Source organism: Heteronotia binoei, chromosome 18, assembly GCF_032191835.1.
Source record: "Heteronotia binoei isolate CCM8104 ecotype False Entrance Well chromosome 18, APGP_CSIRO_Hbin_v1, whole genome shotgun sequence".
Lineage (NCBI taxonomy): Eukaryota > Metazoa > Chordata > Lepidosauria > Squamata > Gekkonidae > Heteronotia > Heteronotia binoei.
The window spans coordinates 27,244,847-27,264,321 of NC_083240.1; the positions used below are offsets into that span (position 1 = coordinate 27,244,847).

The 19,475-nt window shown below is 44.1% G+C and overlaps 1 protein-coding gene across 1 annotated transcript; it reads left to right on the forward strand.

Moving 5' to 3' along the window:
- The first annotated feature begins 8,425 nt into the window (after positions 1-8,425).
- Positions 8,426-14,655, forward strand: RHBDD2 (rhomboid domain containing 2). The gene is made up of 4 exons (XM_060259122.1): positions 8,426-8,854; positions 10,711-11,112; positions 12,051-12,201; positions 13,908-14,655. The coding sequence occupies exons 1-4, from the start codon at positions 8,710-8,712 to the stop codon at positions 14,248-14,250; spliced, it is 1,041 nt and encodes a 346-aa protein (XP_060115105.1). The 5' UTR covers positions 8,426-8,709; the 3' UTR covers positions 14,251-14,655.
- The last annotated feature ends 4,820 nt before the right edge of the window (positions 14,656-19,475 follow it).

Here is a 19,475-nt window from a genome sequence, read left to right on the forward strand (position 1 = left end):
AGAGAAATGGAGGATGTTTCAAATGAATAATGCTTTCACATGGAACCTCTCTGGGACTCTGCTGCTGAAACCGTTAACCACCCACTGGTATTAACTAACCAGAACATTATCTGCAGCTCTGGCTTTTACTGCCAAGCTGAGTTGCATGGAAGAGGGTGGCAAGCTCTTAGGCCCTTGAAAGTCACCAACCGGGAAAGCTAGGTCGCTAACAGCCCTCCCCTCTGACGACCTACAATGGGATTGGGAAAGGGAGGAGATTAAATGCATCTGAGATTCTGCTCTTGTGGGCACTCCCTGGACAACCAAGGGCACAGACAGCTGCTCCTTTGGCTGGTTTTGTCATTAACAGCCAAAGAAGGGGCAAGAAGGGGGGAGAAGACTGAAGATAGCAGTATGCCACTGAGGGGAAAGGAGCAGAGTGGATCTCACACTACGGTTTGCATTATATAAACTAGACTCAATATGCTTATAAAGAACAGATGAGAATTATGAACAACAACAAAAAATCAAGCGGCCCCCTGAATATATAGACGCATACCTTCTGAGGGGGAAACCCATTTTCCTCCATAAGCTTTTAACAATATTTTTACTGAGCACACGTACCTCTGCTGCTGACTGCCAGAATGGCTGAAACTTCCAGAATCTTAAAAATAAAAGGATTTTTTTTTAATTTAAGCAAACAGGAGTCCAACTAGAAATCCATCCAACAAGCTAACTTTATATCCAAAAATGCTCCTGAATCTTAGGTTTATATTTGATGATGAGCAATTCTAGGCACCGATATCACTTTGATTTCTGTTCAGATTATGCAGAGTTCTCTGGCAGTCGCTTTAGCACTTCTATGAGTGACAGAAGTTTTAATTTTCATCATGGTGATGCCTCCCAAGGAAAAATTACATTTCAGCTACACTGAAGTGAAAATAACAATGGAAGTAGTTTGGCTTGGGGAGTTTGGACAATGAGGAAACAATCAGGTTGGGAGAGGGCTAATTTAAGCAAAATTATCTTGCACCTGCTCTAGCCACATGAATTTACTGCATACTTAGGCTGTCAATACAGGCCTTGGTAGGCTTGCCGCTACCTCCTTTTACAGTGGGCCCTGTACTATGAGCCCTGTAAGTTCTTGAAGGACTGGCTGCATCAGGGGTGTGTGGCCTAATATGCAAAGGAGTTCCTGCTACAAAAAAAGCCCTGATTTACAGTACATTGGTTTGCTGCTGTTTTCAATCTGATGTGCTATTTCAGAGCTGTTTTGGTATTTCTCTATTTGAATAATTAGCCACCTTGAACACCACATACCAGGAAGGAAGGCAGGGATAAGGAAGTGTTTTAATGGAAAAATAAAGCACTTCTGCTACAGAACCTCACTGGGTGATCTTGGGCCAGTCACATTCTTCCAGCCTAACCTACCTCATAGGGTTGTTGTGAAGATAAAATGGAGGGAGGAGAACTATATGGATTCCTGCACTGTAAAAGGGGTTGGACTAGATGATTCTCAATGTCCCTTCCAGCACTGTAAGCCACTTTGGGTTCCAATAAATAAATAACAACTGTTCACAGTAAAAGTGAGCCTCCCAGATTAGGAACCTGGTTTTAGGCTGATAAAGGGACTGTCAAGAACAAAGCATAAGATCACAAACAACCAGGTGAGCCATCTGAAACATTCTCAAACACAACAAGATTTCAGCATCTGTCCATTCTCCAAGCTTCCATGAAGCAAGTAAGCACATCTTCCCAATGAGAGATGCTCTTAAAACCATATTTGGCCACTGTTGAGTGTGCTTGATATCAGTTTTTCAAACTATATTATTTAATCATCACTAATAGTGTACACAGCACCTTACAGACTTTCATAGGCCAAACACTGAGGGCCTCTGCCTAACAGCTTACACACAAGCAGAAAACAGAAATTACTCCTATGTTAGAATCACACTTTGAAGGTGGAAAGACAGAATTATATAAATCTCTTAATTATATAAATTGTTATTGTATTTAAAATTTGAATTTTATTGTTAGAATCTCTGTGTTGTAAGCCGCTCTGAGCCCGTTTCGGTGGGGTAGGGCGGGATATAAATCAAATAAAATGAAATGAAAAGAAGAAAGGTATAAAAATAAATACTGCTTGACAGTTACAATCTCAGAACAGAATTATGAGCCATGCTCCTGGCCTCCCACCAACTAACAATGCAAATCCAAACTTGCTCACAAAAAGCAATGCAAACATCACTTCTTGTATTAATCATTCGAATGTTGCTTTTTTTTTTTTTTAAATGGCTTCAGAACTGCAGCCTTTACTTTGACCCTAAATCACACAAGTTTGTAGAAGCAAAACAGACACAATTAGTGGATTGCTTTTGGGATGCTAGGGTGGGACGCTAGAGGTAAAACCTCTGGTTTTACGTCTCCACTCAGCCACAGCAACAAAGCAGCGGTACAGTTCTCAAATGTTTAGTCTTTAAGGTGCTAGTGGATTCTTACACTTTTCTACTGCTACAGATGGACATAGCTACTCATCCTAATCTACCTTTTGGGAACAAGGCCCTCACTGAACCCCAATAGACATGCAGGTGTCTCCGTTACCTTATCAGTGCACTCAGGAAGATCTGCAGCATTCTCCCACTGACAGTCCCACCCTATGTATGGCTTGAGATAAACTGTGCTATTCCTCATCTCCCAGTACTGTATTAATACCACAACCCAAAATACTATATGAGAAATCTTAACACATTAATCTGTGGAACAGATTATAGATCTCAAACATTTCAAAATAGGGAAGAAGCCACAAAGCAGAGGATGTTCTCTCTCACACACATAGGGTTCAAAACGGTTGAAAATCACTGCAAATTATTTCCTTCACTAGAGGCATTAACAGTAGATGAACTGTTAATGAGACAAATAGTTGCTTGCCTCAATGACAGTTTTAGACACCATGAATGAGCCGTGTGTGGTGAGGGAGAATACTGCCACTATAAATAGCTCCTCTGGGACAGCATTAGCTGTTTAATACTGTTTACAAGTGTTTGCAGAATCCTGCTTACACATCTGACCACTGGCAAACACCACAACTTGAGCAGCTTAAGTGCTCCTTCTAGTAGCAAGCACAGTGGAGGGCCATCAAGCTGCAGTCAACTTATGGCAACCTCACAGGGTTTTCAAGGCAAGAGGCAAACAGGTGGTTTACTATTGCCTGCCTCTGAGTAGCTACCCTGGACTTCCTTGGTGGTTTCTGATCCAAGTACCAGCCAGGATTGAACCTGCAGAGTTTTCAAGATCTGACAAAATCACGCTAGCCTAGATCATCAGGTCATAGCAGCAAACACAACAGCTTTGCATTTATAGAGTGCTGGAGAGGAGTTAATCTTCTTCTTAATGTCAAAAAGTCTGCCTAAGATCAACTAAGTTCAGGGCACTAGCAAGGTTTGAAGTGGGGAATCCCTCCCTCTGAGGCTAGTCACAGCCATTATACTATCTCACAAGACCGAAGATTTCCCCCCTGAAATCTCACTTCACCTCTGAGCATCCCAGGAAAGCTATTCTCTCTCAGTCTCACACTCTCCCCAATCTACATCTTTGATTATCTCCACTTCCTTTCCTATCTTGAATTTTACATCACAAGACCCTTGGGGACGGACATCTGTCTTCTTGTACTACAAAACAATTCTAACATGGTTGCTGAAAGTGCTTCAAATACTCACCCTGACCTGGATACCCCAGGCAAGCCCATCTTGTCAGATCCTGAAAGCTAAGAAGGGCCAACCCTGGCAAATACTGGGATGGGAGACCTCCTTGGAATACCAGGACCCGGAGGCAGAGAAAGGCTATATTGAGCCACTTCTCCGAACGTCCTCCATGCCCCAGTAGGGGTTGCCAGAAGTCACCATGACTTCCAGGCATGTACTCACACAAAAAAACAAAAAGAAAAAAGCTTCAAATACTCTATTTTGTCTGTCTCACAGACAGATAATGATAAAATTATAATAAGCCACCTTTCAGATTTGCTGTAGCAATTTAAAAAAATAACTTTTTTGTTATACTCAAGTCCAATAGCCCCTTAGAAACCAACACAATTTTGGGGATATAATCTTTCAAGAGTCAAAGCTCCCTTTGTCAGATACCTGGTGGAGCTTTGACTCTTGAAAGATTATACCAAAATCTTGTTGGCCTCCATGGTGCTACTGGACTTGAGCCTACCTGTTCTAGTGCAGACCAACACACAACCTCTGGAATTTTCTCTTCTGAAGGGCCTTTGATTTCGGTTGATTATGCTAGTTGCCATTGCACTCTGCATACCATCTTTGCTTCTCTAGGATCATGATGGGGGTGGATGCTTATACAGGTTCTGGAGGCTCAGGGCTTTTTTGAGCAGGAACACACAGGAACACAGTTCCCGCTGACTTGTTGTCAGGGGGTGTGGCCAAATATGCAAATTAATTCCTGCTGGGTTTTTCCTACAAAAAGCCGTGTGAAACAATGGTGATGTCAGAGGGTATGGCCTAATACGTAAATGAGTTCCTGCTGGGCTTTTTCTACAAAAAAAGCCCTGTGGAGGCTGCTAGTTTTTCTCTTATGAACTTTATTCCTTGACTGTTAAAGTTAAGCTACATTTAAAACTGGCAAATAATGTTATGATTATATTCTGTACATGAACCTGTGTTTTGATATAAGCTGATTTGTAATTACATAACAGTCATGTATTTAAAAAGTGTTCAAAAGAGTTTTCATACACCAGAACCCTTACAAAATCCCTGCAAAACAGGGAAGGACAAACAAATATCATCATTAACAAATGTTTATTTTAAAGACTTGCAAAAATACTTTCAAAGCAATACACATAAAATGTTCTGAGTAATCTTGCTATATCCTGATAACAACCCTTTAAAGTAAATGATAGTACAAACTTTCCCTAAAGGTTGTTAGTTCAATTTTATTATGGCCAGTGACCAGATCTAATTCACAAGAACATTATCAGGTGGACAGGCACTACAGGTTGTTAAAATCGTTTCAAAATATTCCTATGTACTCTCCCTAAAAATACTATGCAAATGCATTCTTCCTCTACAAACAGTACAATGGTCCACCGCAGAACTTCCCCGCAAACAGTTCTGTGATATGCGGGGGGGGGGGGGGCGGCAGGGAATACACCACTACTAATAATAAATTCACCCTCTTACAGGTTTGTTGTCATATTTCCAGGATAATTCACAACACTACAATACTCGAGGAGTACTAAACAAATGCTAATGCATATTTATTACATTCTTACTTTGTAAAGCACTGCCTGTACCAGTAGACCAATGCAAGCTCTAAGTATAAATTACTATTTACTAAGTTTGGTCCAGTTTCAGGGAAACAACACAATCCTACACTAAAGCCCAACCCACCGCACAGCTAAGAGGGTCTTTGAACTGATGGGAGGAGCCAAGCGTGGGACGGGAGTGCGCAGGCGTAGCCCCATCCAAGATGGCAGCAGCCAGGCCCCGCTCAATTCCGCCGTCTGCGCTACACCACGCCCCCCTCCTTCCTCGGCCTCCGCCTTCCCCTCAGGCGCCCGGTCACCACGAAAGGAGAAGGCGAAACACCTACCCGAGGCCATTACCAGCCAAGGAGACCGTGGACGAAGAGGCAAGGGCGGGAAAAGGTGGCCGCCGAGCGACCCACTCGTCGCTCGCTTCCTTCGCTGACTGACTGTCTCTGGCGGCAGCGGCGTCGACTGCGGGGTGCCGAGACCAATCAAAGCGCGCGGCGCCTACCACCTGAAGAGCGCGCTAAAGAACGGGGAGGAGGAAAAGCTGTCGAACGTACCACTTCGCCAACGGGGTGAGGGGAGAACAGTAGAAAGCGCAGAATAACTGTTGACGACGACCGAGAGGGAGTCGAGGTTCCGAAGTGAGCTGTACCATCCAGAGACGGGGGTGAGAAGCGGAACGTACCACTGAGGCTACTCAAAATGCGAGAAGATGTAAATATTTGGATGAAGAAAAACTACCACATTTCTGCGCCGCCTTTCCTTGGAGGAGCTTAAGGTGGCGAAAATGGACCTCCCTTCGTCCATTATGCTTACAACAACCTTGTGAGGAAGGCTGGGCTGAGTAATTTAAATGCCATCCATTATTTCCTGGATGTACAAATTTGAACTCAGGTCTTCCAAGTCCTAGTTCAGGAGTGGGCAAACTGTGGCTCAGGAGCCACACGTGGCTTTTTCATACATATTGAGGCCACCACCCCATCAGCCAGCTTGGAGAAGGCATTTCTCTCTCAATCGCCTCTCCAAGCCAGCCAATAGCTTGTAGAATGTATTTAAAGTTGCTGTCTTTCCACCTCTCCCTCTCCCATCTATTTGTGGCTCTCAAACATCTGGTGTTCATGGCTTGTGGCTCTTAAACATCTGATGTTTATTCTATGTGGCTCTTACATTAAGCAACTTTGGCCACCCCTGACATAGGCCATAACAAGTGTAACTGTGAGATACACAAGAGGATCTCCTTGACCCGGAGTGGGTGCAAGCAGCTCAATACATTCATCCATGCTCCTGCCCCAAGAAACTTTCATGCTTATGTGGCAGGAAAACCTTACATCATAAAAAATGTGGTATATAGTAAGAGTCCTGGGAAACTCCAGGTCACTAGCTGCAGGCTGTCTGGAGAATACCCAAATAGTTGCAACCTGGGGTCATTTAGTAGAAAAATAGGTGGTGGAGCTCATCCAGGGATTGTTTGCAGCTGCACATACTATTCAATGGACAAGGAGGTGGAACTCTCAGAAGGGTTCAGGAGCTGTGCTCCTGTGAGCTCCCATTGAATCCAAGGCCTGGTTGCAACTACCTTGCAAAAGCCAGCAGCTGGAAATACACTGTCATTTCTTGTGACCAAAATGACTGGCAGCTCACCTGGCAGGGACAGTAAACTGGTGAGGCAAAAAGGGGCATTCTGTTTCCCTAGGGGATCCTGGGAACTGTAGTTTTGGGAGGGGTGGGATCATACTGAGCTTCCTTACCTAACTAAATCCCAGCTATCTTTGAGGGAAGCCAGAATTGATAAGCAGATATAAGATTAGTATGATTCTGTAGTCTGTATATACCCTGAATATACTTTGCACATTCTCAGGTATTCTTTTATGTGTATGCATTGCAAGCAAACAATCAATATATACACTTGTCTCCCATCATCTCTATTTTTTTTTAAAAAAATACTCTATATAATGTTGAATAAATATATCACTACAACGGAGAGGTATGTATTGTCAGTATTTTCCATTTCAACACATTATAAGGAATACTAAAGGGATTTCCTTGGATAGGTGGCATGCTAAATAAGGAATATAGTAGCACTTGAAAAATTAACAAATATGACTCAATTAATTAAGGGGAGAAACAAAAAGGAGGATTTGGAATACTTTTATAATTTAATGGACTTTCTAGACTATAGGTCTTAAATTTTTTCTTTAATGAACAGATATCCTTACCTGAAAAACTGAATAAGGTTTTGAATAGTCATTAGAGTATACTGTTTCTCAGAAACAGAATCAATTAAAATTATATAAAATCTCAGCCAGTCTGAATGGAATCACCCCCTGCTTCCCTTTTTTCCTTTTTACCTATTCATACTGTTTCTTGAACTGGTTTATATATTTTCTGTTTTTCTTGTTGGAACATCGCCATAACATGATAGTATCATGTCTTACATTGGATTTGAGGTTATCAGATGGGTTTTTGTTATATTTTGTTGTTGCCATTTTTTGTGTGCGTATAAATAAAAATATTTTTAAAAACACATTATACAGTAAGTTAAGGCCATTTTCCAAAGAATATACCCTGCTGGGATTCTCCTTTTGTTCTCAGCAAATATGCCAACTCATTTAAGAAAGTTACAATCCAAATATAATTTGAATTATTAATGGTATAATTAAGGGCAATTTCCTATGAGAAGCAATATATGTATTTGCTGACATCCACAAATAAATTACTAGCTCAAGATCAGGTTCTGGAATATCATCCTTTAAATATCTCAAAGACACCACCTTTGGATAACGACTAGTTACATTACCTTTTTATTTGCAAAATCTGTATCCTCGAATCTGTGTTAAAAGTCTGAAATACATGCAGAAGCGTTTTCAGAACTGTGATTTTCCTCCCTCAATTTGAGTACTCAGCTTGCTGGGGGGAACGTGTAGACGACTGGGGAAGGCAATGGCAAACCATCCTGTAAAAAGTCTGCCGTGAAAACGTTGTGAACGCAACGTCACCCCAGCGTCGAAAACAACTGGTGCTTGCACAGGGGACTACCTTTATCTTTTTAGACCCCCTTTGGCCATGCCACGCCCTCCTTTTGAGCCACGCCCCTCAGCTATCTTGCCTTCCCCCTCAGCTTTTGCCTCATTCCGGACTTCGGAAGGGGGCGTGGAAAAGGAGAGGCGGCCGCCCACCGTCAATCACACAGCGAGGAAACCACGCATGCGTACCGCAGAAACCTGTCAACTTCTCGCCCGCCCGGAGACAGAACGTGGGTGTGGCTCAGGCGGGTCCCTCGAACGGCGTTTCTGTGGCAACGCGGGGACCTGCGTGTCGGGCTTCGCTGTTTCCTATGGCGAAGGGAGGACGTGACCTTTGCTTGCTCGTTGCCTTGGCGACGCCGGTCTCCTAATCCGGAAAGAAAACTTACCAAGATCGGAAATGGTCTGTAGCCGGAAGTAAGGTGCAGAGGCAGCTGAAGAATGGAGGGGATCCCTGTGGCTACCTGCCTTATCGTGCTGGTTTCTTTGCTGGTCTCCGGGCCGGGTCTGTTGCGATGGGGCGCGGAGGTGGGGCCCGAAGACTCCGCCTTGTCACTGCGCTCTGAGGCCGTGCGGCAGGGGCAAGGTGAGAACAGGCCCTCCCTCAGATCCTTATCTTCACCCCCCCCCCCAGGTTTTAACAGATTCGTATATGAAAGGCTGCTAGGGTTGCCAATCCCCAGGTGGGGGCAGGGGATCCCCCTGTTTGGAGGCCCTCCCCCCGCCTCGGGGTCATCAGAAAGAGGTGGGGTGGGGGAGGGAACTGTTTGCTGGGCACTCCATTATTCCCTATGGAGACCGATTCCCAGGGTATAGTGGAAAATTGATCTGCAGGTATCTGGGGGGACTGGTTTTTGAGGTAGAGGCACCAAATTTTCAGGATGGAATCTGGTGCCTCTTCTCAAAATATCCTACAAGTTGCAAAAAGATTGGACCAGGAAGTCCAATTCTGTGAGCCTCAAAAGAAGGCACCCCTATTCTTCATTATTTCCAATGTAGAAAAGGCATTTAAAAGTTGTGCGGTCCCTTTAAATGTGATGGCCAGAACTCCCTTTGGAGTTCAATCATGCTTGTCACACCCTTGCTTCTGACGCCACCCCCCAAAGTCCCCAGATATTTCTTGAATTGGACCTGGCAACCCTAAAGGCTGCTAAGCCTGGAGAATCAAGGTAGAGCCTCTGCAAACACATGCAGTCTACCTCTGGTACAGGCCGGGGGACATTCCCATTCTTTCTAAACCACTTCTTGGTTTTTCAGAATTGGCTCCTGACTAGTCAAGAGTTGAAACTGGTGAGGGAATTAAACTCCTTTGTGCCCTTCTTGTAACTTCCCTCGAGATGGGCAGCATTAGAAATGGGATGCGAGGCTTTGCAAGGCAGTTCTCACGTTCTTAAGATGCTTTCCCATCAGGAACTCATCTTGGCTTCCTTCTCATCTCTTTCTCCCTCACTTCAGTCAATCCAAAACCCCTGCAGTCTTGAATTATCCTTTAACCTCCCCTCTTACCACTCTGGAGAAATCTAAATGGAAGTCAGTCTACCAAAGAGGCTAGGAAGAAGGAATTACTCCCAAAGAGAAGAAAGAAGGGATTTCTTTCCTCTCAAATTAGCTCCATTTTCGCATGCCAACTTCTACCTTAAATTTTCCTGTGCTGAACTGCCATCCTCTGCACATTTGCTGAAGGTCAGTCTTAGCTCTCTCTACTGAAAGCCACATGTTCAACCTGCTGTTGAACTGTTCTGTGTCATTCACAGTGCAGCATTGGTCTAGCAATGCATGTGTGCAAAGAACTCAGCTGCTTCTCCCATTGCAACTGCTAATTTGTTTTTTAATCAATTGACAGTCCCAAATTTAAGAAGAGCGTTTACTTTGGTAAGAATGAATGCTCTTCCCTCAATAATTTTGGAAGGCAGATGTAATAAAGTATCATATTGTAATAGAAAATGCAGATACTCATATGATGAAATTGAAACTATCAAATATACAGTTATGGAGTGTCCTATATTTAATGAGTTGAGGACTAATTTAATCACCCCTTTACTTAAAAATATGGAATTGCTAAATGTGTAAACTCAGGTGTCATGGCTACTATTGGATAAAAATTATTGCATCTCCCTCTCAGTGGCAAAATTCATAGGTACAGTAATCAAATATAAGAGAACTAGTACTGAGTGAAGTCTTTTAAAAATAATTTTTGGTTCTAACTTCTGCTTAAGGGGATAGCCGTATGAACAGTACTAGATAGATAGAACTCAGCTGCTTGGACGTGCACCCAGATCACAAGGTTGCCCATACAATGATCTGCTCCCTCTGAACACATTGTAAGGGTTCTTTCTTTTCTCCAGCCCATCAAAGCCACCCTAGCTATATAATCCTGGATTGATTCTATCCCATGCCATTTCTTGTTCTAAAACCTTCTCTAAAACAGCCTTTTCTGTTCAGTTCATAGGCTGGTGACATACATCTTTGTGTATGAGGATGTGATCTCTTTGGTGTGTGGCGCTGTCATCATCTGGTATTTTGCCGGTGGCTTTGAGAAGAACATGGGCACCGTGAAGCACTGCTTTTGCACTGTGGCCTTTGCTTTTTCCTCAGCCCTGTTGTACCTCGTGCTTTGGGCCATCGTGTCTGGACTGTTGGAGATGGAGGATGCCAAAGGATTCATGCCTGTGGCTTTTGCTATGTTTGGCGTCTCCATCACCCGCTCCCGAATGAAAAGGACGGTGCTCTTTGGAGTTTATGTCCCTATGTTGCTTGTGCCATGGCTGCTGCTTGGTGTGGCATGCCTGATTCCACACTCCTCTGTCCTGGGAAATATCTGTGGCCTCTTAATTGGGGAAATCTGTATCCTTTGAGTAGAAAGCTGAAAGCAAGTCTTACTATCTACTGAATCCTGACTGTATCTTAATGATAATTGTTAACTTTGAGTGGTATCACTCCTCTTAACACAAAGGATGATAATTGAATGCCAGTCAATGGGGCAGTAAAATGGGGCCACACACCGGCAAGGTGGGGGGTCTCTGCATGTTTTGAATATACTGGAAAATATTACTTTGTAAATTGTAAAAACAAGTACACATGCTCCTGGCATGCTGATTGGGCTGAGTGTATTTTGGGAGGCATGGAATGCTCTGAGCAGGTGAGAGTCAAGAAAAGAGGAAGAGAAAGTGGGGAGGATGGGGATATTTTTGTTCTCAATAGGATCTCATTCTTGGAGATTTGGATTGGGGAAAATTTGAAGCCTTGAGGGGGGTGGGGAGGGAGTTTTTCATTTTTGGAGAGTAAAAATTGAAATATACCTATTGTCCTATCAAACCTGATTTCACTGCTATAATAGTGTAAAATGCATCCATTTATAACTTGCTTAGGGTATAAGATTGTAATATTTGACATATTTATGGAATTTAAAAGTTACTAATGTCTTAGTAGGCTGCTGGAAGCAGCAAGCATTGGCTATGCAGCCCTAACAAGTATAATACTTGACTCCACTTCTCTGTCTGGAGGGGCCTGATCTGAGTCCTACCATCCCAGCACTCTGTGTGACATTGCAGTGTGTCCAGGGTATGGCCCTGGATCACATGGTATAGGTCCTTTGGGATGGCAAATCCTATGGGCAGGCCCTGAACCTCTGATTGTATCATCCAGTTTCCTTTTGCAAGACAACTATGGGTATCTCTTGGGAGATATGTGTTTAAGAAATTAGATCCTCAGGTTTCTTTTACCTTTCCTGCACCTGCCTTTTTTTTTTTTTGTAGTTCTCCTTAATCCACTGCCATGATCAGATGGCTACGGCTATTGTTTTGGCTTGGATCTCCCTGAATTAGCCATCTCTTGGCTAGATCAGAAGCTTCCTTTCCGACTGCTGAAGAGGATAAAAGGACTGAAGTACATTCCAGGGACTCTGGCAGAAAGAAGAGCTTCTCAGAGTAGGAAGTAAGTATGCGCATTTTGATGGTTAAAAGAGATGCTTACTCAGATTTGTGTTTTCTCAAGTTTTTGATAGCTGGGGCAAAAATTTTAAATCACTGGAAATCAGTACACATGCATACATGCACACACTTTCTCAGTTAGCTCTCAGAACAAAAGCAGACATAATTGCAACTGAAGTATGGTTCCTTAGGGATGGGAACAGCTTTCTCGGTAATAGGTAAGTTTACGAGATTCCCCTGTATCTGTAATAAATGGGAATGCTTCTGGATTGCTCCATGTCTGTCTGCCATACTCTGGCAATCCCACTGAATCTTTCCGCCCTTGGGAAGAGATCAATGAACTGGAGATGCCAGAGGTGGAACCTAGGATTGTTTTGTATGCTGTGGATCCTCCCCTCTTTTGCATGGATCCTCCCCTTTTGCATGGCAAGATCATTGCTGGCTTGAGAACTGCTGTAGGAAAGGTGGAGCAGGCCCAAACTTTCCCCTTTCTCACATGTTGCAGCAGCCAAGTACTGAAGGCAGGAGGGGCCTTCCTTCCCTCAGCGTAGCCTGGCCTCTGGATATAGAATCCCCATAGATTTTGTGCAGTCCATGCCTCCCAGTGTTGTAGGAAAGTGTTGTAGTTATCACTGTTGACTAATATTAGATAAGAATGTAACATTTCTGGAAATTTTGATACCCAAGAGGTTTTTCTCCCCCCACCCTTTTGTTTTTTCGGGGGGATGTGAGATAGAAATTTTAGGAAAAATTGAAATGTATGCAATACTTTCCTAGCAAACAGAACCTTCTTTTAGAGATTTAACAACGTAAAACACAGAATTTATAATTTAGCATGTAAAATTGTACTGTTGGACATGTTTATGGAATTTAAAAGTTTTAGTATCTCCATTTTGTATAAGAGCAGTTGCAAGTGTGCCCAGTACTTGAGAAGAGTTAAAAACTTCTGCACCGAATGCTTCCGTAGCCTGTGTATCTTAATTTTTTTTCATCTGAAAGGTAGGAAAACATAAGCCTTGAAGCCAGAAAAAAAAATTCTGTAGCAAACAAAAGAAAGTATCTCATTTGGGCAACAACTTTGTCATAGCCACAGTAGGTAGGAATGCTAGGAAGTTTGGATATTAAAGCTAAACTTTATAACGTTGAAAACATTGAACTCTTTAACTTGTTATCGTTAGATACATTGCAGCATGTTAATTGTTGCCAAATTATTTACATTTGAGCAAAAGAAGAAAATATTGTGTATTGGTACAGCACGAGAGTTTCTTTGTTGTGCTCCTCCAAATTTCTTAATTTTTCCATTAGAGAAAATTGAGAAAGTCCTTAGCCTTTTTAATGCTGCACACTTGGAATGACTGAAGTGTTTTCTGAGATAAGGTTGTTCTCAGTAAAGCACAGAAAATATTTCACAAGATTTTTTTTTTCCCAGTGCAGCCCCAAATTGTTCAATTTCTCCATTGAACATTTTTTTTAAAAAGCCCTTATTCTTTCCTATGATAGGTATTTTGAATGTGTCTTAAGATTTTTACTCATTCTGAAAGAAATTATTATATAAGAGGTGTTTTTTTTCTAGTTGAAGCATTGGGGAAAATGGGGAGGGAGATTTGTCTCCCCCCCCCACCATGCTGTCTCATTGCCAATATTAGCTAGCTGGGTGGGAATGTTACCATTTGTGCCCCTGGAGTAACATGTGTGTTCGCTTTTGCTCAGGCTAAATGTAGTGCCAGGGTCTTATCCCACTCAGACCCATCACAGCTCTCCTACTCCTGCCTTGCCGGTCGTTCAACTGCACCACGGTGCCTCAGGATCCTGGCCACAGCATCCGCTGATTCACCCACACACTCCTGCGCCAAACCCAGCAGCCGGTGCCTTCGGAGAGTTGTACATCCAGAACCACTTCCATGCTCCCCCAGGATCCTCCTTCCCCTTTTCTCAACATCTGGGGGTGCATGACATGCCAAAGAGGACAGCCGGAATCCACCAGGCGGCTGCATTTCCCACAACAGGAGCTGCTTCGGGATCAGCAGATCTATGTCGGGTTCACATGGGCTGACTTTGCAGGAGGCATCAGGATTGATTTATTTTTTTACTGCTTCCTGCGAGTGTCAGCACAAGGTGCCTTGCCGAGATTGGTGCCTCCTCCAGAGGAACAGACAGATTTAAAGGGCTATAAAGAGTTGGGTCCGACATACCAACTTGCATCATGTGGAGGTGTCCCCTTGACACTTTCATATTTGCACTGTGTGAAGAGCCAAGATGTGATCTGCTGCAGCTGCTCCACAAGGGTGGTCCTTAAACTTCTTTTGAAGCATTGCGGAGGGTTTATAGAGGGACATCTTTTGAAGGATCTCAATGGGGTAGAGTTATGTTAATTTTTTTACTCTGTGTCTTCGGTATATGTGCCTCTCTTCAGTTGGAACCTGTCCTGACTTCGAAATAAGATTGGTTAAAGGCATAACTCTCATGACGTGGAGTCTTATGTCGGTTTTCCTCTCGTTTTATCCTCACAGCAATGCTGTGAGGTAGGTAGGTTGGGTAGAAAAAGTGAGGCTGGCCCAAGGCTCCCCCATAAGCTTTATGGACTAAGCAGGGACTTGAACTCATATCTCAGCAGTCTACTCCAGCCATTACATACACTGGATTCTTTAAGAAGCGTGGGATTTTTTGGTTTGTTTTTGGTTATTTCCATGCTGTTTTCCAAAACGTGTCTATAAGAGTTGCATGTCAACCTCTTTGTCATTACCTTCTCTGGTCTCATTGGGTCATCTCCCAGTGATCGGGGGATGGCCCAGGTTGAGTTCTGCTGCCACACTCAGAATTTAGTGTAAATGCATGCATTGTCTTTAGCGTGATTAAACAACTGGTAGGTAGTGTTCCCTCTAAGCTGCAAAGTCTTGTGAGCAAAAATTCTACTTTGTGAGCAAGTGGCATTAAAGTTGTGAGCTACGGCATAAATCATTGTGCTCTGGGGTCATCCTTCTTGAGCTGGAGGCTAAAAATCTGTGAGCTAGCTCACGCTAACTCAGCTTAGAGGGAACACTGCTGGTAGGGAAATTACCCAAATGTCTCCCTCCTTTGATTGATTCTCAGCTATTCTGAGCAGTTCTGCATAGAACATACATAGTCCTCTTTAGGTGGGGTAGGGTTTTTTTTGGGGTGGGGGGAGGCCTGTGGGTTAACTTACAAAGCCATATTTGTCTATAATCCATATATTTATGAAGCTCTCCCCCCACCCAGTATGCAGAACCCACCACCACCGTATCTGCACATGGCCTGGTCATTTCATTTTTATGATATGAGCTACCCATTTTGCTGTTAGTCACTGTAAATATGTTTCAATAATAGTGATTGGGACGAATGCAATACCAATCAAAAGGTGAGTAGCAACACATGTAAAGAAGTGAGATCCGAGTCACAGAAGCTCATGCTAGAATTATGAGAAGATAACAAGTTGCTGGCAAAGACAATCATGCCAGGAAAAGTGAAGGCAGCAGGAAAAGAGGAAGACTCAACATGAGATGGATTGACTCAATAAAGTAAGCCGCAACCCTCAGTTTGCAAGACAAGGCTGTTGACGATAGGACATCATTAATTCATAGGGTCGCCATAAGTCAGAAGCGACTTGCCTGCATTTAACACATACACAAGGTACTTTATTTTGCTACAATAGACTAACACGACTACCCATCTGAAAGTCTCAAACCCTGTTCTCTCCCTCCCCCAGCCTGGTAGTGTTCCCTAGAGAACATGTATGAATTGTGACACATGCACAAAAAATTTAAAACCACATTGTGTCTCTCTCCCCCCCCGCAAAACCCTTACCATAATTCAATTACTTTTGACTATTGGCAAATCTTTTGGGATGCATAAATAACAGAAGCCAAATTTTACATTTTTAAGTACAAAAGAAATAAATGCGCTAACCAAAAAAGCTCTCCCAGCTGCCTCTTGCCATGCTCTGGGATGCCTACGTGCCTACACTTTCCATGCACACCTGGCCCTATGGGGCAATCTAGGGCTTGCAAAAATGCCTCAAGAGCCAGTATGAAAGTTCCATGCACAAAATGCATGGATAAGCCTCTGTACAGCTGAGAAAATGTGGAGGATGGCTAGGGACAAAGAATTGGCCCAGACACATATGCCTGCACCTAAGTGAATGACTGGATTGGGTTTACAAGAGGAATTTGTGTCAAATCCAAGGCCTAAAAATTATTGCCTGTTCACCTGGAGCTAATTTTGTACTTGCCAGAAGCTAGGGGTGCGCCCAGCCTTGGTCAAGACCTTAATTTCCAGATGTAAAACAGCCAGCGCTTCTCCCACCAGGTCTGAACTCTGCACCCGCACTCCAGCTCCCTCTCAGGGGAGGACCTGAGATTTTATCCACGAAACCCTAGGGGCCACTCGAGTGAAGGTGACCAGTTGCTCCTCCTGCTTTGAGTTGCCTTGGTTCTTCACGGTGGATGGGACGATCCCCTCCAGGTAAAGCTGTTTGTTCTCTCCTGGGCAGACAAAAGACCCCCCAGCAGTCATCTAGCAAGAGAGAAACAGGAAGGGCAGCCACATCATTCTGTTTCCTGGATTCCTTAACTGCTTTTGTATGAGAGCCAGTGTGGTGTAGTGCTGGAGATGTCGGACTAGGGTCCAGGAAACTCTGGTTCAGATCCCCACACAGGCCATGGAAGCTCGTTGGGTGACCTTGGGCCAGTCCAATTTTCTCAGCCCAACCTGCCTCCGTGAGGATAAACTGGAAAAGATGCCATCATCCACCAGTCAAGTAGCTGATTGTGACTATTAAGAATGATTAATAATAATAATGAGAGGAACATTGCATTTCAGAGGATGCCTGCAGGAAGGGTTGAGCTGCCAGACACGTCTGTCCAAATTAACCATTCCGTATGCAGCAGCATCACATAGAGGTTAGAGGCCTGGGCAAAGATCAAGGAGCCCCAGATGCAAATTCTAATTCAGCCATGTTGCTCATTGGCTGACCCAGAGCCTGTCACTATCCGATAACTTCCTCCACCAGGATATTGGGAGGGGCAGGAATGGTCCCGAGCACCTTGGGGAAAGAGCGGAGGTGTTTTGTTTTAAGTGAGATTTTAAAACGCTTTTCCTGACTCAGACTCCTGGAGCGTATGGTCCTGCACCGATGAACAGCTGCCTGCTAGTTACCTGCGTGTTCTTTTTGAGGTCCTTCATCTCTGCACACAAGGATGTGAGGGAAGAGGCCAGGCCACAGCCAAATGCGGAAATGACTGTCCACTCAAGGGCTTCTGGATCTGTTGAGAAAGAAACCACCAAAAAATTAGTACTTGTGGATCTGACCTGTGCTGTCATTCTGCCCACGCTTTCCATTCGACCTTTGCTCCCCAGTCTCCACTGGCCTTACAAAAATTCTCCCCTCATTTACCTTCATTGCCTCTTATGCCCGGAGTTTCCTGCCTGCAACATTGACATGGTGCCAAAATGCCACTTCTTCCTTCAAAACCGGCGGGGAGCAGTGGTTAAGAGCAGCCGACTCTAATCTGGAGAACCAGGTTTGATTCCCCACTCCTCCATGTGAAGCCTGCTGGGTAACCCTAGGCCAGTCACTGTTCTCTTGGAATGTTCTCAACTCCCAGCCCAGCCCAGCCCACAAAGAAGGAACGGAAAGGTGATTATAAGCTGCTTTGAGGCTCCTTAGGGTAGAGAAAAGCAGGGTATAAAAAACCCTCTTCCTTCAAATGTTTGGTGTGAATTTACCTGCATTGCCACCTGCCCCAGGTAACTGCTGTACCTTTCTTCCCTCTCCATTGTCCTCCCTTTGCTGTTGAAATGTGCACTGTAAGCTCCTCAGGGCAGCGATCAGTCTTTTGCTTGGGCTACTCTTGAAAGCCCCATGTTCCATGGTGGTACTTTATAAGTACACACATTTGAATAAATGTTGTCTGGAGGCCTTTGTTTTAAATCACAAGTTCAAGCTCATGTCCCAACATGCTAGTTTTCAATATAGTGATCCTGATAGATGAATGGCCTGGTTCTGTGTAAGGCAGCTTTGTATGTTCATGTTTTGCAATGTGCTTTGACTTCCCAAACAGGGAAAGCAGCACGGTCTAGGCAGCCCAATCTTGTCAGAGCTCAGAAGCTAAGCAGGGTGGGTACTTGGATGGGAGACCACCAAGGAAGAAGAATAAGAGAAGAGAAAAGATTGGATTTATACCCCGCCCTTTACTACCAAAAGGAGTCTCAGAATGGATTACAATCTCCTATCCCTCCCCCTCCCCACAATGGACACCCTGTGAGGTAGGTGGGCCTGAGAGAGCTCTGACAGAAACTGCTGTTGAGAGGAACAGCTCTGCGAGAACTTGTGACTGACTCAAGGTCACTCCAGCAGGTGAATGTGGAAGAGTGGGGGAGTCAAACCCAGTTCTCCCAGATTAGAGTCCATGCACTTAACCACTACACCAAACTGGCTCTCAGGAATGGGAAATCATTTCTGCTTCTTACTTTCCTTGAAAGTCCTTTGCTGGGGTCCCCATAAGTTGGTTGCAGCTTGATAACTTTTAATGAAGATATGTCTACTTTCCACTGCAACTCCATGTCCCAAGGCCCATCTACACTGCAAAATTTAACTGTCTTGGCTCCCCCCCCAACCCCCCCCCCCCCAAATCCTAGGAATTGTGGTTTGGAAAGGATGCTAAGACATCTTTGTTTTTTTAGCTCTTTAGGAACCGCCCCCCACCCCTAATAAAACTACAGTTCTCACCATTCCTGGGGAACATAGGGAAATAGTCATACAACCCGCTTGAGCCAGTAGTAGTGCGTGTAAATACAGGCGCATTGTTGCTTAACATTTTAAAGCAATTATCCAAACACACTCTGTTTGGTATCAATGGAGGGGGGGGGGGCTTTCTGTTTCTTATAGCGGCCAGAGCAAAGCATATCTGTATTCTATCCCCTTGTTCCGTTTCCTTGGCTTATGTTGTTGTCTAATGTAAAGGTGCAGTACGCAAATGATCCCACAGAAGGCGACAGACAGCTAGAAATATAGGTCTGTTAAATGGTTGTGATGTTTTCTGAACAGGTGTGCCTCTGAAACTATTCAAACATAACCCACAGGCCAAGTACACTCATACATGTAATAGCTGCCAATGGGCTGAAGCCGAACAATGATCCCAGCAGTACTTTTAGAGTTGCCAGCTCTGGGCTGGGGCATTCCTGGAGATTTTGGGGGTGGAGTCTGGAAAGGGCTGGGTTTGGGAAAGGAAGGGACTTTGGCAGGCTATAGTTCACCTTCCA

Coding starts and splice junctions, on each gene's coding strand:
- RHBDD2 (XM_060259122.1), top strand. CDS start 8,710: ATGGAGGGGATCCCTGTGGCTACCTGCCTTATCGTGCTGGTTTCTTTG. Junction 8,855..10,710: donor GGCCGTGCGGCAGGGGCAAG/GTGAGAACAGGC, acceptor TTTTCTGTTCAG/TTCATAGGCTGGTGACATAC. Junction 11,113..12,050: donor CCTCTTAATTGGGGAAATCT/GTATCCTTTGAG, acceptor TGCCATGATCAG/ATGGCTACGGCTATTGTTTT.